The sequence below is a fragment of the Giraffa tippelskirchi genome, chromosome 9, assembly GCF_054371585.1.
Source record: "Giraffa tippelskirchi isolate mGirTip1 chromosome 9, T2T-mGirTip1v1.2.pri, whole genome shotgun sequence".
Taxonomy (NCBI): domain Eukaryota; kingdom Metazoa; phylum Chordata; class Mammalia; order Artiodactyla; family Giraffidae; genus Giraffa; species Giraffa tippelskirchi.
The window spans coordinates 27,720,902-27,743,435 of NC_137283.1; the positions used below are offsets into that span (position 1 = coordinate 27,720,902).

At 41.1% G+C, this 22,534-nt stretch overlaps 2 protein-coding genes and 1 long non-coding RNA gene across 5 annotated transcripts in view; all 3 read left to right on the forward strand.

Moving 5' to 3' along the window:
- The window catches only part of SHQ1 (SHQ1, H/ACA ribonucleoprotein assembly factor), a 97,664-nt gene extending 77,814 nt beyond the window's left edge, over window positions 1–19,850 (forward strand). For all 3 annotated transcript variants that reach the window (XM_081528376.1, XM_081528375.1, XM_081528374.1), the window contains one exon: window positions 18,942–19,850. In XM_081528376.1, the coding sequence (XP_081384502.1) occupies window positions 18,942–19,485 (544 nt within the window). In that variant the 3' untranslated portion in view covers window positions 19,486–19,850. The remainder of the gene's footprint in view (window positions 1–18,941) is intronic.
- LOC145520906 (uncharacterized) lies at window positions 4,456–6,431 on the forward strand. Its single transcript, XR_014064895.1, has 2 exons — window positions 4,456–5,527; window positions 6,085–6,431. It is a non-coding gene; the product is annotated as an uncharacterized LOC145520906 (long non-coding RNA).
- On the forward strand, window positions 5,563–6,105 carry LOC145520891 (small EDRK-rich factor 2). Its single transcript, XM_081528386.1, has one exon. It carries the CDS (start codon window positions 5,614–5,616, stop codon window positions 5,791–5,793), a length of 180 nt encoding a protein of 59 aa, XP_081384512.1. The 5' UTR covers window positions 5,563–5,613; the 3' UTR covers window positions 5,794–6,105.
- Window positions 19,851–22,534: the final 2,684 nt, after the last annotated feature.

Genomic DNA, 22,534 nt, shown 5'->3' on the forward strand with positions numbered 1-22,534 from the left:
TCCCTACACCTTTGACCTGGAGCCGTGGTTGCTGAGTGGCTGCAGGCTGAAGATTCAGGTTTATGCTCCAGGTAAGAGAGGGCTAGGACAGAGTCAGGCTACCCTTTCCAGAACCTGTAAAGGGATAACAAATGCTTCACCCTCAAGAGCTGACCCAGGAGTCAGGGAGAGCCTCATGCTGCTCCTACCCTCCCAGGTGTTTGATCAGATTGAGTCAGCGATGTTGAAGCCATAAAGTGTAAGGTGGTCATAATCTTCATTCTGATGAAGATTATGACCACAGATATCTGACTCAGTGCTTCTGAGACTTTACTGAGCAAACAGGTTGCCTGGGAGCTTGTTAAAATGCAGATTCTGATTCAGGGGTCTGGGGCAGGCCCTGGGATTTTGTAATTCTAACAAGTTCTGAGGTAATACTGCTGCTACTGGTCCATGCTTTAAGTAGCAAGGCTTTATTAAAGACAGAAGCTAAATATGTCATTGATATCAATTGCTCTTATTAAAACTATTTTAAAATTCCCCTTAGATGGGCTGGGGGCTGCCACTTGAGAATGTTCTGATAGGCAAATGCTTTTCACTTTAGTTGAAGTAATTTTTGAGAGAATATAAATAAGCATTAAGAAAATCAGCCTTCCCCAGTTTTGATTTTCTGTAGATGAATGCTTGTCGGCACTGTTGTCCAGTCTGGCTTTCAAATCCAAGACTTCCCAAATCAGTCACTGAGTACTCCAAGCCTGAGCTGAGTGGAATTTTATGTCTATTCCCTTCATGCAAGAGGTGGTTGTGCCAGCAGGATGTAGTGTGGTGTGCTGAGCCACTGACCAAGCTGGTCTTGACATGGGCCTGGATTAGGGTTAGGAGAAATTTGTTCTTGTGGTACAGAGGAGTTGGTGGCACCTGACTCACACTGAAGGCTCTCCATGCTTTTATCAATATTGCTGTCTGGAAGACTTAAGAGTGAGAGGTAGGAAAGATGACTTGAAACCATGGGCATTTTGGAATTTGTGTTCTGAGAGTCAAGGTCTCTTATAAATAGACCCTCTTCCATGCATCTCTCCTTTCTGCCATATTCCAAGATAGAATGTTTAGTCCCTGTGGAACGCAGTCAGCCTGTCCCATGGTCTGAGGATGGAGCCATGGACTTAATCGTGCTGTTCTCCTTGTTCTGTGATGCCACCGTTCCCATGTCGCTTAAAGCTTCTTCCCATTTTTCTCCCCTGGACAGCTTCTCATAGTCCTTGAGACCATTTCAGTTTAGATGACCTTTTCTGTAAGAGCAAACCTTGTCTACTGTCTTCGCTTTGTCCCCACCATTCCAAACCTGAAATGGTTGCCCCCTTCTTTTGGTCTCATGGCCAATACCTAGTTACAGTCACCTTTCATCACTCGCAGCAGGTATGTTATATGAAGTTGTTGCAGATACTGAATTAGCAAACTTGCAACCATTGAAATACAGGCTTAGTTTCTTATGAGCCTCTGGTCACATTTTCATCAACCAATCAGCGCATATCCTTGTCTTATTAGTGTTTCTTCTTAAAGACACTTTATTTCATATATACCAATATTATTGATTCATTCACAGTGAACTCATGGCCAACAGCACCATAACTCATGCCTGAACAAAACTTATCTAAGAACATGTATTTTCTTCATAAGACACATTCTAGGCTTTGGGCAGTAGACAACAGTTCAACCCTGAACTTGGAGGCTATGATATACAGGAAAATTGTCAACAAAAGCCCCCAGGTGCAAAATCCATGGCACTAAATTGACCGTGAAAAAGGACCCTATTTACAGTATGAAAACTGAAACAAGGCAGAGCTGCATCCTGTCATGCTTCAGGATATGTGTGTTGGGTATTGAAGATGCCCACTGCTCTCTGTGCAGCCGTGAATGACCACATAAGGCTGAGGAGTATTGATTTTGAGGCTACAGAAAACTGCAACAAGTAGTCAGATTTACCAATATGGAATTTGTGAATAATAAAGCCTGTAAACATTGGTATACAGACTCACACAGAAGGGGCAGAAGAGAAGAAATAACTATTGCTTCTCTCCAAGAAGCTGATATTTAAAAATTTAAGATAAGCATTGAAGTAGTCAATCTAGGCTGAATTAGGACTTTCGTCTTACCCTCATTTTAAGGCATAAAATGGCTTTCCTGTGGAATTATATGTGGGAACAGACTGTCTCTTCAGTGCCTGGGGCACCCCAGGCTGATCCTTCTCATAGATGTTCTTCACTCTAGTAGGATATCTTCTTCCTTCCTACATCCAGACTAAGATGTATGATCCTCAGAGCAAAGACTGTGCTTTATATTCACCATTACATCCACCAAACCTGGCGCATAGCTGATGGTCAATAAATATTTGTCAAAAGACTGACTTTGGACCTGGGCACTTAAACTGAAAAGCTGCAGCTCATTCTACTTGCTTCTGGCCCTTGTCCACCACCCCTTGACCTCAGTTCCTCAGTTCTGAAACCTACAAAGTTCTGAAAGCAGAAGTATTTTCAGGGTGGTTGACAGCAAAACCTGACTGACCTAAATTCATCTGGTGACCTGAGGCCATTTATTCAACTTGGAGTGACTAACCATACATCTTGCATAGAAATATTGCTGCTGGTGGTGTTAAGTAATGCCGAGTATAATATTACAAATCCAGAATCACCTTTCTGATGTGTAAAACAAACTGGAATTTTGGAACTCATCTAGGTCCAAGAGTTTCAGATGATGTCTTATTCACTTTTAGTATGATTAAGGGATTTTCTGTAGAAATTTTATTTAAGAAGCAAATTTATTAAGAAACAAATTAGAGACATAAATGATTATGGAAGATGAGGAGATGGTTAAGTGATAGCTTACCTCCTGCAGGAACAGTGTATAGAGTAAAGTCCCAGGGTAAATATGAAGAGTGGTGAGAATAGTTCTTTATGTGAATTGGAAGCTTAAATCATAAAAGTGAAGGAGTTGATTAATCTTAAGACTTTATCATAAATATTAAAAATGTGAGTCTTTTGTTAGAAAAAGAGATTCCTTGAATTTCAGGACATATTTTAAAGACTGACCATAATGTCCAAATCAACTATCATTTCACAGAAAAATGTGTTTGTAAAACATTCAGTTCAGTTCAGTCACTCAGTTGTGTCCGACTCTTTGTGACCCCATGAACTGCAGCACGCCAGGCCTCCCCATCCATCACCAACTCCCAGAGTTCAACCAAACTCATGTCCATCGAGTCGGTGATGTCATCCAACCATCTCATCCTCTGTTGTCCCCTTCTCCTCCTGTCATCAGTCTTTCCCAGCATCAGAGTCTTTTCCAACGAATCAGCTCTTCGCATCAGGTGGCCAGAGTATTGGAGTCTCAGCTTCAACATCAGTCCTTTCAATAAACACCCAGGATTGATCTCCTTTAGGATGGACTGGTTGGATCTCCTTGCAGTCCAAGGGACTCTAAAGAGTCTTCTCCAACACCACAGTTCAAAAGCATCAATTCTTCGGTGCTCAGCTTTCTTTGTAGTCCAACTCTCACATCCATACATGACCACTGGAAAAACCATAGCCTTGACTAGACGGACCTTTGTTGACAAAGTAATGTCTCTGCTTTTTAATATGCTGTCTAGGTTGGTCATAACTTTCTTTCCAAGAAGTAAGCATCTTTTAATTTCATGGCTGCAGTCATCATCTGCAGTGATTTTGGAGCCCCAAAAAATAAAGTCTGCCACTGTTTCCACCGTTTCCCCATCTATTTCCCATGAAGTGATGGAACCAGATGCCATGATCTTAGTTTTCTGAATGTTGAGCTTAAAGCCAACTTTTTCACTCTCCTCTTTCACGTTCATCAAGAGGGTCTTTAGTTCTTCACTTTCTGCCGTAAGGGTTGTGTCATCTGCGTATCTGAGGTTATTGACATTTCTCCTGGCAATCTCAATTCCAGCTTGTGCTTTATCCAGCCCAGCGTTTCTCATGATGTACTCTGCATAGAAGTTAAATAAGCAGGGTGACAATATACAGCCTTGATGTACTCCTTCCCCAATTTGGAACCAGTCTGTTGTTCCATGTCCAATTCTAACTGTTGCTTCCTGACCTGCATACAGGTTTCTCAAGAGGCAGGTCAGGTGGTCTGGTATTCCCATCTCTTTCAGAATTTTCCACAGTTTATTGTGATCCACCCAGTCAAAGGCTTTGGCATAGTCAATAAAGCAGAAATAGGTGTTTTTCTGAAACTCTCTTGCTTTTTTGATGATCCAGCAGATGGTGTTGTAAAACATACTCTTCTGTAAAAAAAAAAAAATTTATAGCAAAAGAACCCCAAGAGTCAGAGGTCTGCCAAAAATAGTTTTTCCCATCTACTTCTCTTTTACTAGTAATAATAAAGAAGAACTGAATCTGGTTGTCTTTTCTCCTTCTCTAGGGGGAGGGTTTTATTTTTTTAATCCCTGTATAAATTTTACTTGGAATTGAAAATATAGCCTGGAGTCTTACAAACCTTGGGCTTCCCTTGTGGCTCAGACAGTAAAGAATCTACCTGCAATGTGAGAGACCCAGGTTCAATCCCTGGGTCAGAAAGAACCCCTGAAGAAGAGAATGGCTACCCACTGCAGTATTCTTGCCTAGAGAATTCAATGGACAGAGGAGCCTGGTGGGCTATAGTCCATGGGGTCACAAAGAGTTAAACATGACTGAGCAGCTAACATTTATAAACCTTTATACTCATTTAAAAACAAAACAAAACAAAAAAAGAAAGTTATCATCTGGGGACTTCCCTGGTGGTTCAGTGGCTAAGACTTCTCACTCCCAATGCAGGAGGCCTGGTTTAGATCCCTAGTCAGGGAGCTAGATCCCACATGCCACAACTAAGAGTTCGCATGCTGCAACTAAAGATCACATGTGCTGCAAATGAGACCCAGTGCAGCCAAATAAATAAATGTTTTAGAAAGCAAGCTTCAGTCTGTACTATACAAGATTTGATAAAATTCCTCACTTTGTGGAAAATACTCATACAAGTGTTAGAAAGATTCCTGGTGGCTAGTTTTCAGGGTTTTAATGGGAAAAGATGAAATATTTTTTTAATTAAACCTTTTATTTTGTATTGAAGTATAGTTGATTTACAGTGTTGTGATTGTTTCAGGTGGACAGCAGAGGGACTCAGCCATACATATACATGTATCCATTCTTCCCCAAACTCCCTTCCATTCAGGCTGAAGGCTTGAAAACAGTATTAAAAAGAAAAATAATACACATTCTTATTTTATTCTTACTTGAGAAAGTACTAAGGTTGGTCTGTAGATCACATGCCCTATTGGGGCTCTGTGGATGCTTTTAAAGATGGTATTTGAAATGACCCACAGACAGTGCTTTAACCAATATCATAGGAATGACCTCCATTGCAGTGAACTATGTACTTCTGCAAAGAACAGCTTTCTGTGGAGAGTATGCTTGTTGAAAGAGATGACTAATGGATCTTTCTTTAGGCATATTTTGAGATTCTCTTTGTGTTTGGTAAAACGTGCCAGGCCTTTTAAAAAGTAGTTTGAGAGAAAGGGGCGGGGCCTGTAACGTCGTACTGAACGAGGGGACGCAACGGAGGCAGGCCGGAGCCGCTGCCGTCGCCATGACCCGCGGTAACCAGCGTGAGCTCGCCCGCCAGAAGAATATGAAAAAGCAGAGCGACTCGGTTAAGGGGAAGCGCCGAGATGACGGGCTTTCTGCTGCCGCCCGCAAGCAGAGGGACTCGGAGATCATGCAGCAGAAGCAGAAAAAGGCAAACGAGAAGAAGGAGGAACCCAAGTAGCTTTGTGGCTTCGTGTCCAACCCTCTTGCCCTTCGCCTGTGTGCCTGGAGCCAGTCCCATCACGCTCGCGTTTTCTCCTGTAGTGCTCACAGGTCCCAGCACCGATGGCATTCCCTTTGCCCTGAGTCTGCAGCGGGTCCCTTTTGTGCTTCCTACCCCTCAGGTAGCCTCTCTCCCCCTGGGCCACTCCTGGGGGTGAGGGGGTTACCCCTTCCCAGTGTTTTTTATTCCTGTGGGGCTCACCCCAAAGTATTAAAAGTAGCTTTGTAAAAAAAAAAAAAAAAAAAAAAGTAGTTTGAGATGAGTAGCATTGTATTAGAAATCTTGTTGTTTGCCGCAAGGAAACCGAGCTATCCCTGTGACCCTCTGCACCCTTCTCTCTCTGGCTCTGCCCCCTTTACCTGAACAAATGTTCAGAAGCCTGAGGCTTCTTTTCTAGACTTGTGTTTGTTAAGTAAATACAGATGATAAATATACAATTAATGAATTTTAAAGCACCTGCATTAAGTATCACCCAAGTCAAGAACCACCCAGAAGTCCCTTGTACCTTCTCACATTGTGTTACCATCCATTGGTTTTTGCCTGCTTTGGAACTTTGTATAACTGAAATAATACAGTGTGTACTCTTTTGCATGTGGCTTCATCTATTCAGTGTTATTTTGGTGAGAAGTCTAACTCAGTATCAGTTTTTAAAGGTAGCAAAATCTCTTGGTCATACCCGGTACGACCTCATCTTGACTTTATGGCATTTGTAAAAACCCTGACCCTGATGCTGGGAAAGATTGAGGGCAGGAGGAGAGGGGATGACAGAGGATGAGATGGTTGGATGGCATCACCGACTCAATGGACATGAGTTTGTGTAAACTCCGGGAGTTGGTGATGGACAGGGAGGCCTGGTGTGCTGCGGTTCATGGGGTCGCAAAGAGTTGGACACGACTGAGCGACTGAACTGAACTGAACTGTTTCCTCAGCTGAGGAAAACCCAATGAATCATATCTAAGAAGAAGCTGAATGCTAAATGCCTCAGCTCCTGGGTCTGGCTTCCCCACAGAGGGAGACAAGTTAAAGAGCTGTCTTTATCATGTCAGCAGGCTGTACCAATTGACATTCTATGGAGTCATTCTGTGTAAGAATGAGTACAGGAAAGTCCTGCAGGTCTGCCCCTAGAGGTGGCCACTTAGCATAGTGACTGGCCCTCATGAGGAGATCTGTTCTGTAACTGTCTGATCATGTTGGAAAGCAGAGGTTCCCAACTTTCTCTAGAGAGCATGTTAACTGTGGTTCGAAGTGTGTGGGAAGAGGCAGAGAGCTTATGTGATATGTCAGATGTTTAATAATTCCAGAAAACCCACACCAGGGAGCAGGCAGTGCATGGTTGTCATTCATTTGGTAGAACAAGATTGTCATTAAGAAAATGCAGAATAGTTCTTTTTTAACTGATTCATGCCATTGCATTATGCATTGGAGAAAACATTTCATTGAGCATCATACTCGTGAGCGGATAAATATTCTCAGCTTTCAAAGTTTCTTGACTTCCATCATAATTTGGAGAGCTGTGTGCTGCATGCATCGTGTGTGTGGTGAACATTCCAGCACTCGAGTATTTTCCTGTTTCAGTACTGGGAAAACAACACAGTGCACAAACTTTGTGTTTTGTAACCAGGGAAAATCTTAGCATTGAGAACAAGCTTACAAAGAAATAAACACATTAAATCACTTGTCCCAGTCTTTCTTCCTCAGAGGATGCCAGGAAGTTTGGGAGCAGTCATTTTCCTTCTGCTTTCAAGATGGGAAAGTGGAGACAAAAAGGACATGTTTGAAAACGCAGCCAGAACTTGCACTTCTGTAGACCTCAAGACTGTCTTAGAATGCCAAGTTCATTGTGTGTGTAAGAAATTGAAGGACAAGGGGCAGAGCATCCCAGCTGGTGGTCTGCAGCCCCACTGGTGGGTTTTAGGAGAAATGGAAATAATGGCCCCCTCAACCTTCAGGATGGCAGGTGGGATGGGAGCCAGCCTGGACAGTTTACTTTTGTGCCATGCCAGACGGAGACTGTTTTCTGTGTCCTAGGGCATGAAACAGTTTGGAAAGCGTTGCTTTAAATAGACTCTGCAAGACTGTCTGAGGGGCAGTGCAGCTTAGAACTGAATGAGTAGGAGCCAGCCTAGGAAGACTTCGGGGAAGAATGTTCCAGAAAGAGGGAGCGTTTGCAAAGGCCTTGAAGAAAGAACGTATCATTGTGTCCTTGGGACAGAGAGAGGGTGGTGAGTGGAGCTCCAGAGCACAATGATATGGAAACAAATGGCAGGCAGCCCCCCTGAGAGGCAGACAGGCCCAGAGGGCTGATCTTCTGGGGCTTTGTCTTCACTGGGGAAGTTTAGATTTTATCCTGAGTGTTCTGGGAACCCATTGCAAGTTTTAAACAGGGGAACATCATGATCATAATGTAGAAGTGTAAAAGCATAGCATTTTAGACTCAGAAACTAGAAACAGACTGATCATTCTCTGCATTTTATTGTGTGAAGGAAACTTTTCTGTGTCTTGCTGCTGTTGATATTCTTGGTGGTATCATGTATTTCATTTGTAAAATCAGGAACTTGTATGAGGTGCCTTCTAATTTCTTTTTGGCTCTAAAGATCTTGATCTCCGTATACACCTCTGTATTAGTTCCCTTGGGCTTTGATAACAAATGACTGCAAACTGGATAGCTTAGAAGAGCAGAAATATACCTCACAGTTTTGGAGACCAGAAGTTTAAAATCAGTGGTTCAGCAGGGTTGGTTCTTTCTACAGGCTTGTGAGAGAGTTGTCCCATGCTTCTCTCTAGCTTCTACCAGCCATCCTTGACACTCCTTGCTTGGCTTGTAGACACAGCACTTCAGTCTCTGCCACCATTATCAAATGGTCTTCTCCGTATCCTTGTGTCTTTTTTTTTAATATTTATTTATTATAAATGAAACAGATGAATATTTTTTTTAATAATAAAAGGTGTAATTCACAAAGACATCATAAACCATTAGTGTGTCCTCGTGTCTTTATATGATGTTCTTGTAAGGACACCAGTCCCCACTAAGTGATTGGATTTAGGGCTCACCCTAACACAGTATGACCTCATCTTGACTTTATGACATTTGTAAAGACCCTATTTCCCCAACTGAGGTCATACTGACAGGTTCTAGGGGTGAGGACTTGAACATATCTTTTTGGGGGGTATATTTCAACCAGAACACCTTCCTTCTGCTACCACCTTCTTAGTGCCTTCTCCCTTTAGTTTATTGACCTCTACTTAGTTTAATGGAATCCAAATAGCCATTTCATCTGAACAGTTAGTAGGTCAAAGTACTACACCTCTGTGGTTAAACAGTATGGTCTGCCCTTTTCACATAGATGAAAGGTAGAAATATTGTCAGAACTGTACAAGTCTGACATACCCCCAGATGTCTTGCTTCATGGAATACTTTTAGAGAAAAAAATGGATGAAAGAGATCTGTTTCCACCTTGGACCTATAGTCCCCATTTTCCCGCATCCTTTTCTACTCTACAAAAGTCTTTTGTTGTTGTTCTTTGTTTTACTCAACCAGTTGTTTGGGTTCACTGATAGATTACATATTTATTTCCTGCCTTGTACCAGAAATTATTTAAATCATCTTTCTTGTATGCGTAAACAAGATGAGCTGATTGCTGCTACTGCTAAGTCACTTCAGTCGTGTCCGACTCTGTGCGACCCCACAGACGGCAGCCCACCAGGCTCCCCCATCTCTGGGATTCTCCAGGCAAGAACACTGGAGTGGGTTGCCATTTCCTTCTCCAATGCATGAAAGGGAAAAGTGAAAGTGAAGTCGCTCAGTCCTGTCCAACCCTTAGCGAACCCATGGACTGCAGCCTACCAGGCTCCTCTGTCCATAGGATTTTCTAGGCAAGAGTACTGGAGTGGGTTGCCATTTCCTTCTCCGATGAGCTGATTAGGGTTGGGGTAAAAGAAGCGGGGGGGTAGGTAAAGACCTAAATGGAAGTGGGGAGGCGAGAAGGAGCCACTGGATTGTTCCATCATGCAGGTAGATCACGGATTGAAACTTTACAACTGTTGGTGTAGAAAGGGAGACCTGGCACAGTTCCAAGAGTTTCATGGGGCAAGTTTTGAAATTGGCTCTGAATTCTAGCTTTGGGGATTACAATGAAGCACATCTTCCTAACACAGTTCTGCTGGGGTGCGGGGGGCATAGAGGGAAATGTGGCAAATTTATGACACTTAACATTTCCATCTCTACTATTTGATTTGGTCTGGCATAAATGCAAAATGGTTTCAAGGACAGGATGCAGTGCATTTCTCTCAAACTGTGGACATTGCATCCTTCTTAATCTGTCATCCTCATTGTCCGCTTCTTAGGTGGATGCCAGTGGTGAAGCGAATGATAGCTTCTCTGTGTTTGGATAAACCTTCATTCATCTACTTCATTTACCTACTAACTATACTTCAGTATGTATAATTGCCATATCAATTTTTTTAATATAAACTCTTTTACTTTGCTCTAAAAATGTGTGGGGGGGCGTGTACACTGCATATGTATCGTGAGGGGGTCATTCTTTCTGAATATTCGTAATTAGAGTTTCCACACTTAGAAAATTACAAAGAGAACTGGTGATAGCACACAAAAATACACACTATTGATCAAACCATTTAATAAATTTAGTCCCCATTCTAGTATATCACTCTCCTTCCTAGCATCTCCCCTACCCATCTTGCCAGTATATTTTTTTCTTTAACCTCTTGGTGATGGTTGATATTATACAGTACAAATAAACTACAGATTGAGGAAAAGGACAAGGATTTCACAAAGGCGGAGGAAGTAATATAGAAGCTGAATTTGAACCATACATAGAACCGCTGACACTGAGGCTTGGATATGTGGGATTATTAACAACTGAAGCAGAAAATTCTGAAATAATAGTGACAAGTTGGAAGTCTTTATTTTGACTGTTAAAGCATTGATATGAGTATCACATAATTGAGAGGCCCTTGAACTCATGATACCATCATGATTATTTTTAAAAAGTATCTTACGATTCTGCTCTAAAAGACCAACCTGAAGGTGTCATACAGTACTATAATAGAATTTTCTTAGAACGGTTACAAATACAATTAATATGTAGTTCATTCTTTATTTTGAATGGGGGCATGAAACAGCTTGGAAAGTGTTGCTTTAAATAGACTCTGCAAGACTGTCTGCAAGACTAGGCACAGCAAGAGTTAGTGCCTAGTTGTAATTATAACCTACATGTTAATATTGTTAAATATTTTCTAAACTTATTTGTATAGTTTGTCATTTTGTCTTAAGCTGAAATCTTCACCTTTTAAAAATCACTTTTTACTATTAAATTTTGACTTCTATTTTATGTTGATCGACTTTGAGTGTTCTTTTTTCATCTTATCTTCCATTAATGAGCATCTGCACTCTCTGTCACAGCTGTGAGGTGTGTACTATTTTTGAGGACGTTCTTTCAAAATTCATGTCCTTCCCAAACCTAAGAAGGTGACCTTATTTGGAAATAGGGTTGTTGCAGATGTAATTAGCTATTAAGAGGAGGTCGTGCTGGAGTAGGATGGCCCTTTGATCCAATATGACTTGTACCTTTGTAAGGAGAAAAAGAATCACAGAGATGCATCCAGAAGGAAGACAGCCTTGTGAGGAAACAGACACACAGAGAGAACGCATGTGGTAACAGCATAGAATGGTGGGTCTACAAGCCAAGGAACGCCAAGGGTTCCTGGCAACACCAGAGGCTGAGAGAAAGTCATGTAACAGATTGTTCCCTTGGAGCTCCCAGAAGGAAACAACCCTGTCAGCAGCTGGATTTTGGATTTCTAGCCTCTAGAGCTGTGAAAGGATGTATTTCTATTGTCTTAAGCCACCACATTGTGATGGTTTGTTATGGCAGCCTTAGGAAATTAATACAGATTTTCATACTGTGAGTGGGGTGTTACTGTAACAGATACCTGAAATTGTGGAAGTGGCTTTGGAGTTAGGTCATCGGTAGAGGCTGGAAGAGTTTGGGAATGTGTGCATGATGGAAGAATCTTAGATTGCTTAAAGAGATACGTAGTAGAAATGTGGACATTAAAGGTGAATCTTACGAAGGTTTGGAAAGAAGTGAGGAGAGCTACAGAGAAAGCTTCTGTAGTCTCAGAAAAAAATTTACATATCATCACCTGTAGAATGGTGCTAGAAACAAGAATGTGAAAGATACTTCTAGTGAGATCTCAGATGGAAAAGAACTTGTTATTGCAAACTGGAGGAAAGGCGACCCTTGTTACAAAGGTGGAGAACTTGGTTGTGTTGTGTCGGCCAGCCACTTGGTGTGGAGAGTAGAACTTGGGTATTTAGCTGAAGAGATTTCCACAGTGTTAAAAATGCAGCCTGGTTTCTCCTTGTTAACTAGAATAGAATGAAAGAAGGCAAAGAGAAATTGAGGAAGAAATTGTTGAGCATAAAGGGGTCAGCACTTGATGATTTGGAAACTTTCCAGCCTGTCCACACTTCCCCAGTGCTCAGTGGGTAAAGAATCTGCCTGCAATGCAGGAGACACAGGCAATGCAGGTTTGATCCCTGGGTCAGATACCCTGGAGGAGGAAATGGCAACCCACTCCAGTATTCTTGCCTAGAAAATGCCAGGGACAGAGGAGACTGGCAGGCTAGAGTCCACGGGGTCGCAAAGAGTCGGAAAGGACTGAGCATGCACTCTTCATCAGCCTGTTCACATAACTGTGCTCTGGAATTGGGGCCACGGGTGTGGGTAGACAGCCTTTAGCTAAAGAAATTAAGCATGTGAATTTTGGATATGATCAGCCGTCTGGCACAAGTCAGGAATGAAGGTGGGCTCATCCAGGAAGGACATGTAGAGAATTCTCTTGTATAATCGTGTGCATCCCTTTGACTTTCACAGAAGACTGACAAGGTTTTTGAGAATGTTATAGCAGCAGGGAAACAACCAGCCTGGACTCAGAAGGGTAGAGATGGGAGGAAATGAAGGGAGAATGGGTTTGAGGGCAGAACCAGGAATTCAGAGGCTAGAGTAGATGGAGCTTCCACCCTAGTGGGTGGGCCCAGAGGACAGAGCATCAAGCCACAGAGGATTATTCTCATGCTTCAAAACTAATGGAATTTGACCTACTGCGTTGTGAACTTGCTTTAGACTGGTTCACTTTTTTTTTATCCATTTCATTTTCTCCCTTCTGAAATGGAAATTTTTTTTTACACTTGTACAACCGTTGTGTTTTAGAAACAGATAACTTGTTCTTTAGTCACAGGTCTGTGGACAAAGAGAAATGTTATCCCTGGATAGAGTGTACCCTATAGAGTTCCACCTAAACCTGTTTGAGATGAGAGTTAGATGAAAGTTTGGACCTAAAATTGATATTGGAATGGATTGAGACTTTGGGATATTGAGATGAGTGAATATATATTGCATGTGGGACAGACGTGAATAGGGGGTAAAGCAGAGGCTAGAAGACAGACTGTACCATTGGATAGTGCCTCCCCTTAATTCGTATCTTCTCAGAACCCTAGAACATGACTTTGGAAATAGGGTTCTTGTAGATGTAATTAATTGTTAAGATAAGGTCATATTGGTGTAGGATGGGCCCTTGATCCAGTATGATTGGTATTCTTACGAGGAGAAGAGACACAGAGACACATCCAGATGGAAGACAGTCTTGTGAAGAAACACACAGAGAGAACGCCAGGTGGTGACAGAAGCAGAGCTTAGGGTGATGTATCTACAAGGCAAGGATTCCTGGCAACACCAGAAACTACAAGAAAGGCATGGAACAGATCTTCCTCTCAGAGCCCTCAGAAGGAAGCAACCCTGCTGATACCTTGATTTTGGACTTCTGGCCTCTAGAACTATGAGAGGATAAATTTATGTTGTTTCAAGCCAGCCAGTAGTAGTTTCTTATGATGGTTACTAGTAACTAATAGAGTTTTGGGGAAAATTGATCTAGTGACCCATGGACTAGGTATTGTTTTTCATAATGCAAACCCAGAGAAGGGTATTAAGTCAAGTTGAAAACAGGATAAAAAAATATTTCAAAAAATATATATATATTTCATTGGCCCATACTCAGTGAGGCCTAAATAACTCTTATCTTGCAGTATTTTCTGTATTAAATTGGTATTTTCTTGTTCAAAGAGATCAGTTGTTTCTGTTACTGATTGAGCTGGAAATGCTTTTCATTCTTTCAGAGTCGGGGCAGGCAGTTAAGTTCTATGTTCATCTGTGCATGAACTGGTATTTGTCTTTCATGCCTGTTTTCAGAGATGAGTTTCACCAGCAACTTCTACCTAAAGCTAATGCGTTACCTTTTATTTAGATCAGGTTGCATAAATGTAATTAGGCAGAGGAGTTTGAAGTTTGGAACTGGTTCTTTTCAGTAGAGAGGAATTATGATTATATGTCATTGTCATCATTGTCTTTTAAAAAGAAGGTTGATATATGGTTTGTTCCCAGAAAGAGTCTGAGGGGGTGTGTGTGTGTGTGTGTCCGTCCTTTGAAATTAAAAGCCAAGTCACTGTATTCATCATCTGGTATGAAATGTGTCTGGAGTGGCCTCACTGGTGTCCTGTCCTGCATTATCAGTTGCTGGCTCTAGTGTCAGTATGTCATGGCTGGCAGGCTAGCAGGTTTTGGCAGAGGAAATGAAACCTAGTCAGTTACTACGAGATTTATGGTAGACCTGCTATTGCAGGAAGTGGTGAAAAGTTGATTGATAGTTTGAGACAAAATTCTACAGCAAGAAACAGGATGTATGCTTTCTATTTATACCCAGTTTTCTTTTGCCTACATTTCAGGGCTCCTTTTGCACTTTGTTTTGGCTGTTTCATAAGGTTACGGTTCCCTATTTGCCCCCCTAAAATCAGTCGCCAAATATAAAATAATTGAGGAAATTTTATATCAGCTTAGCCACAGTAAAGGCATGCACCCTTAGCTATTACTATTACTCTTCATTGGTAGTTGGATTTACTGTAGCTTGCCAGTCTTTAATTTAAAAAAATTTCTCCAAATAGGATATTATTTCACATATATAAACAGAATGGAAGGGTGTTTTTTTTTTTTTCTTTTTAAAGGTATATGGCAGGATTACATTTCCAAAAATTTTCTGAGAAAAACCTGCATTGAGTATAATTTTATTAAAATATGACATTAGTATGATCTACCAGATGTCTTTTAAATGCTGAATCTCTTCACTCCGTAATTAATACATCTTAACAGATAGGTATTCTTCTTAACAGATAGGTATTTACTTAGATGTAAAATATACACTATAAGTACAACTCGTAACTCAACATATGTGTTGGTTGAGTATATCCACATGTACCTGGTTTTTGTAAGCACTCTGGCTAACTAATAATGTCATTTGACAAGGCTTTTTGACATGACCTAGCCTGGTCTGTTTTGAGTGTGACAGTGAAAAGCCACTAACTGCGTTAAATGAGGTGCTTTCTGAAATGGAAAGGCCATTACAGTTAGATTCTAGAATTTACAAGGAGTGGCAGACTTAGAACCAACTCCCAATTGTGCCAATGTTTGAAAAGAACAAAAAGGCTACTCTTTCATGGCTCAGTTTTTTCTCCAAAGAAATAATTTCCTTTTCTGTGAACAGTGACTGCTAAATTATCTGTGTAAAATAATTGAACAGAAAGAAACCCAACTTTCATTCCTCAGATTAGTTGGGCCATATTCTATACCAATGATAATTTGAAATTTTAATTAGTTTTTTTTTCTTCCTAGCATGCTCTGAGAGTTCAGAATGCTTATTCTGTTAAGTTTCTATCAGAAGTTTAATATAAATTTGAGAAACTAGATAGCTTGAGGTAGTAAAAGTGGGATAATAAGAAATAAAGATGAATCGGGGTGGTAAGGAATAAAAAAAAAATCCACATATGATCCATTTTTTAATACACATTATATAGTGGATCATTTTAAACATAATATAGTGCTAAAAGTGAGAAACTAACTTTTCCCTGAAGGGTAGGAAGTTACCTCAGCTGGTAACAGGCAAAGATCACTTGGCTCATCTTTGCCACTTTCCTGCCTGTTAGAGTTGACACTTCTTAGTCCCAACATTGTGAAGGATGCTTTCTGAAAAGAGCCAAAATTACAGGTGAGGAACTTTAGAATTCCAAATTTATATAGTTACAAGTGACAGATGTAATATTTTTATAGTAGACAATAATAAAGATCCAAACAGTTTTAGCTTGAGTAGATATATCTGTGGTATTTACTCATATTCACAAAAATAAGTCACATAGTTTTCCTCAGATCCTGCAGTCTTTGTAGATAAAGCTTAGATGTATACTTGAAGACTGCTGAGCTAAAAAGAGACCCGTCACAGTTTCTATGGAGAATTCTGGGCCTTATGCAATTGAGAACTTGCTCCTTGGGAAGGTGTTGAGTGGCATCAAATTGGGAAGGAATCATGGGAACCTTTTCAGAGCCCGAGTATTCCTGAGAGGCCCGTGGTGGATGAAAGAGAGCGCTAGAGCTCTGAGGTGTGGGCTTCCCCTCCTGACTGCCCCCCGGCTCAGCGGGGCAAACTTTAGCTGGTCTCTCAATTCCTCCAAACTTCTATTTTGCCATCTGTCATGTGGGGATAAAAATGAAGCTGATTCACGGGATTGTCATAGGAGCAAGTACAACAATGTTTATGGAACATCATCCTTCATATATTGTCAAAAGTGTTTATTATGGCTGTTAAAAATGTGAGATGTATGGTCACTGACGTGTAAAGGCTTTTATTTAAAATTTTTATTTTGGATATTATAATTTAATAAGCATTCTCTTCTTTCTCAAGTTCATGGCTCTTTATCTCTTAAGGCTGCTTGTCATTACCCAGAGAGGACCTTTTTTTTTAGTGAGAAAGATGACAGTGAACTAGTCCTTAGGCTGGCAGAGCCTTGAGGCAGGGAGGTTTTAAACTGGTCCACTAGTTCTGACCAGATCCTTGGCAACCGGTAGCCAAGGCTTGAAAATATATTATGTACATCATCCACAACTGTCTTGGACATGGATGTACATTATATTGCAAACATCTTATTTTATAATTGTGCTTTTAAAGATGTCTCAAACCCACCAGAACTTACCCAGAGTTACAGCCCTTTGGTAGATCATCTACCAACTCCAGTGGATCTCACCCAAGCTTTCCTTTCAACCGCAGGCCATCTTTCCTTTTCTAAGCTCTGGCAATTCCAGCACCAAAAGACAGGGTTTTCCTCATTTAAGAGAAAGTTGCATGTCCATGACGGCCATTGTGCTCATCCCACTCAACCTTGGACACTGACTCCAGTGGAGCTTTGGGTCCTGATTACACTCTGCAGACCTGGGGCTGGGGGTGGGGGAAGCATCCCTGCAGGAATCTTTTGTTATGCTAAATATTTTGAGACTAAGGGGTCTCAGGTATATCCAGGCACTTAGATGAAAATCCCCATCCATCACTCTATTGAAATGAAGCCTCTAGTCCCCAGTATTATGGGGTGGACTGTGCTTTGACGAATGAATTTATCCTGTGAACTTAACTCATTGAGTTTGTCTCAAGCCACTCATTTAATCTTTGGAGCCAGAGAAACACAGAAGCCACGTCCGCACACTTACCGTTTTCACTCACTGCTACTTTTTTTCACTTGTCACACCAGATTTTCCTCTATGGAACAGCAAAGACACCTCTTTTGGAAAACTGCAGTATGCTTTACATTGCTTCAGAAACAAAACGAGTAAAATGCATCTGAGTTAATGAAAAAGTTTATCTATTCAGTATAGTGTTTATCACGTAATGTTATAAATTTAGCAAAAATATCCTCTGAAATAGCATGAGATGGTTTTCAGTTAAAAAGCACTCTGTGTTGCTCTCTTATACTGCTTTTCTTTTCTTTTTTAGTTAAGAATTTTGAATAGGTATTCCATTCCCATAAGTTTAAAAATAAACCATATGCATGAAAAGTCTCCCTTTCACTATCATCCTTCATCTTTCCAGCTCCTGCAGTGCCCCCTCTACATAAATATTAGTGTTTCTGTAGCTCTCCAGAGTTCATGGTTAAGTGTACAAGCAACTTTAAATATGTTTTTGCTTCTTCACTTTTTTTGTGTGTTTAACATAGAAAGCAGCATATACATACAGAAAGCCTTTTGTCATTGTTAAACAGTATATCTGGGTTAGTCCCTGGAGAGCCTCCTGCATTACGTCACTGTTGACTATTCCTTCCTGTGGCTGTTCCACAACAGATCTAACCAGTGCCATGTTGGTGGACATTTGGGTATTTCTTATTTTGGAGTATTGGAAATAATGCCACAGTAAATATTACCTTGGACCTGTGTCCTGTAGCATATGTGTTTAATTTCCAGATGTGGTTTTGCTGGGTCAAGGGTATGTACATTTTCAATTTTGAAAGTTATTGCCAGGTTCTCCTGCGTCAGGATTATAGCTGTTTACTCTCTCACCAGCAGTGAATGAAAGCGCCTTTCATCCATAGCCTTGCTGGCAGTGTTACCAAATGTTTGGATTTTTTGCCAATCTGATAAATGAAAATATATCTCAGCATGACTTTAATTTGTATTTCTGTTATTTGACTGAAGTTGTTGAACATCTTTTCATATATTTTCAGAGTCATTTCTATTTCTTTTTGTGAGAATTGTCTGCTTGTATCTTTTGCCCATTTTCCTCATGGATTGTTATCTCTATTTTTAAGAACTCTATTAGGGGAATTAAGCCTTGCTTTATGATATAAATCACAAATACTTTTCTCAATTTTGCATTATCCTTTTGACTTTTCTTACGGTTTTTTTTTTTTAACCCTTCAGAAATTGTCTTATTTTTGTTAGTTGAATTTATCAGTCTTCGCCTTTCTTTTGTGGCTTCTAGATTTTGATCATAGGAAGGCCTTCCTCGTTCTGGGGCCATAAAGGAAATCTCCTTCATTTCCTTGTAATACTTGTTTCCTTTTTTCCATTTGTATCCTTGATCTGTTTGGGGTTTCATCCTCTGTGCAGTGTGAAGTATGGATCCAACTTTATTTTGTCATCTCTTTAAGCTGTGGACCCTGTTATCCCCAGACCAGTTAATGAATAGTCCTAATAATTGTTCTTAAAATGGTTTTCAAGGTCCAAAAAGTTGGCAGCTCTTGCAGAAACCTTAAAGAAAGCATCCCTGACCAAGGCCCAGCTGGGGTTAGAACTGGAGGAGCTGGAGGCAGCAGCATTTCTGGTCCAGGAGGAAGAAACCACATCAAAAGCAGGAGTCCATTCCACTTCCGGGCAGCCCACGCCTTCCACCAGCTCTGAGACGAGTGGTTCAGAGGAATCAGAGGGCAGTGCATCACCTGAGACTGAGGAGTCAGACTCGGAACAAGAGGAGCCCAGAGGTGGTGAATCTGAGACAGGGCATTCCTTGCTCCGTCCCTTTGTTGAAGAAAGCAGCATGGCCCTGCTTCTTAACGATGGTGGGGTGTGTACAAGCGCCACTTTCCTGGGGTCTGATGATGGTCGAGGACAGCCGCTGGCCTCCCCCCAGGCTCCCAGAGCATCTGGGCCTCTGATCCAGAAGCTCAGAGAACAACTGGAGACTTCAGTTCAGATTTCCGAGCCCAAAGACTCTGCTGCTGGACAGCAGGGCAGTGTGCTGGAGAGAAAGCCGGCAGACACCTGAGGATCGACTCTTGAGTGGTCTCATTTGTTATTGAGAATTATGTTAGATTTGGTTTTACTGACTGAATTAAAATTCTTCATTTTCACTTTGTACTTTTCCTTGGTATATACAACATTGTTTGTGAGCTAACATTGACACCAGTTGGTTTTCTTGTTATACCTTTAAGAAAAAAGTTCTAAAGCAAACTGTAATTAATATTATCAGGCTTATTTCATGCAGTATTATTATTTTGAGATTCATCAGTGTAGCATGTATCGATTTGTTTTTTTTTTCCGTATCTGGGTAGTGTTTCATTGAATGGACATTTGGGTTGTTTCCAGCTTTTGTCTGTTCCAAATAAAGCTGTTATGAACACTTGTGTGCAAGTCTTTGTGTGGACATATGCTTTTATTTCTCTTAGGTAAATATCTAGGAGTGGAATGATGGAGCCGTATGGTAGGTGTATGTTTAAGAGTGTAAGAAACTATCAAACTGTTTTCCAAAGTGACAGTACCATTTTACACACCCACCAGCAGCCTGTGAGAGCTCTGCTTTCTCATTCTTGTCATCACTTGGTATCATCTCTTGGTGTGGTCCATTTTTACCATGTTAATGAGTGTGAAGTGGTATCTCATTGTGATTTTATTTTGCATTTTAAGACTTCTTATGTTGAGCACCTTTTCACATGTGTGTTTGTCATCACGTATCTTTGGTGAAGTGTCTGTTCAAATCTCTTGCCAGTTATTTTTGACCTGGGTTGCTTTCCTTATTTCTGAGTTTGCAGAATTCCTTATAAATTCTAAATACAAATCATTAAATGAGTCATCCTTGCATGCCTGATAATCTTTGATTGGATAGACGTTGTGAATTTTGCCTCATTGGGTGCTGGATGTATGTATTCTCATAAGTATTCTTTAGCTTTGTTTAGGGATGCAGTTGTTTGGAAATAGTTTTGATCCTTGAGGGTCTTGCTTTTGTAATTTGTTAGGTCTGAAACAGTGCTCCATCTAGGACAAACAGTTTCCCAGTCCTAAGGAAAGATTTTCCCATGCCCCAGGGATTATGTGTTTTCCAGTCCGGCTGATGAAAATAGACACCTGTGTGAATACTGGTCCCTCTAATCCTTTCACATGGCTCTTTCCCAGCCTCATTTATAGGCTCTCCTCAGTGAGTAGTTGAACCTCTCCTGGTATCTGGTGTTCTCCACAGCTCTCACCTTTCCCATATTCTGTCTTGTAGACTCTGGCCCCCCAAGCCCCCAGCTCTGTCTCCTGAACCCCAGAGTCCATCGGGTTCTCTCTGAGTTGCCCCTCCCTGTGCAGCCTGGACAGTCATCTGGGACAGTAGGTGAGGCCCTCTTACCCTCCTAGGGTTTGGTTTTCATTCCTAAGGATCACTGTCTTTCATTGCCTGATGTCCGGTATCTTAAAAACCCATTGTTTCATGTATTATTTCTGGTTTTCTTTTTTGGTTAAATCAGAAGGTGGGAGGTTAAACCTCATCCCTGTTACTCCATCTTGATTAGAAACATAAACTTCCATTAGTATTTTATATGTGAATTTTCTCACTTGAGTGTAAGCTCCTTGGGAATGATGTCTGTGTCGTGTCTTGTTACCACTGAATCATCATCCCATATTCTCAGTGCACCATAAATATTTGTTGAATGAATGAACAAATGAAAGAAACCAATTTGCTTTGGGGAGGAAATGAAATGAAATCTGATATGTATTAATCTCAGTAGCATTTTTATTTCAGGAAAGGGTATGATCCCTTTTATTCTACTTCTCTGTGGGTTGCGAGTATTTGTATTTCCACTGTAAATTCCAGTTTGTATTAACAGGATAGTTGGGGTGACTGTGCCATTTGACACGCACGTTAACTCCTGAACACTGTAACAGCTTTGTTAGAATGTGTTCAAGACTTTTCTCAGGCTCCCCGGAGAGCTTCAAAATCCCTATGACCATTGAAAATGCATTTCTCCTCAGTAGCACATGACCTGAGGCCAGTTTGAAAATGCATTATCTGTTATTCCTCTCATTTACTACTACTAATGTCAAGTTGAACAAATCCACTCTTGTCTAAAAATTTAAAGCCGTGGAAATTTCTCTTTCCATCAACTTCTGTCCTTACTTAGGAATCTAAAGAGGATCTACTTTGGTGAGACTCACCTTGGGTGGAAAATTCTGTGACTCCCTTAGAGGATGGGCAAATGTGATCCTTCCTGGACATCCTCAAAGCAAAGAAACTCACTGTACAAGTCTCATGAGTTGGAAAGACAGAGTGAGCACTTTAATTTTAGATTCCATGTCTGCAGCGTTTCTTTCACCCTGTCTTTGTTTGCTGAGGGTTAAAACTTTATTATATTACCCTGTCTTTAAGATTAGTTAAGAGCACTATACCGTGTCCATAACACAAAACACAGCCAAAGGTGCTGCTTTTAATATTTTTTTTTTAACTAAATAATTGGCGGGCAACTCGAGGGATTTCTTATAACCATATGCATTCCCAAGAACCCTGGGTGATGGTGAAAAAAAAGTTAGGGAAAGCACAAAGAGGACGCTTTAGCAGCTGACTAGCTGCGGCTTAGTGGCAAGAACCATGGTGACAGGGCTGAGGAGATGAGGCATTGAGTTCCAGAGACTCAGTTTGGGTGTGAGCAGCCTGCTGGGGGTATGCCAACCTCGAAACCTCTCTTTTTCTCTTGGAAAGTGAAAGTGAAGTCGTTCAGTCGTGTCTGACTCTTTTCGGCCCATGGACTGTAGCCTGCACCAGGCTTCTCCATCCATGGGATTTTCCAGGCAAGAGTATTGGAGTGGATTGCCATTTCCCCCACCAGGGAATCTTCCCAACCCAGGGAATCGAACCTGGGTCTCCCGCATTGCAGGCAGACACTTTACCCTCTGAGCTACTAGGGAAGCCTCTTAGAAATGGGACTACAACTACTCTTCTTGCTCACCTTACAGGATAAGGAGACTGTATATTCAAAACACTTTATAAACTAGAAAGTATTAAACCAGCACAAGGGTTTATTATATTGTCACACTTCTCAGAGCTGCACAGGGCTTTTTTC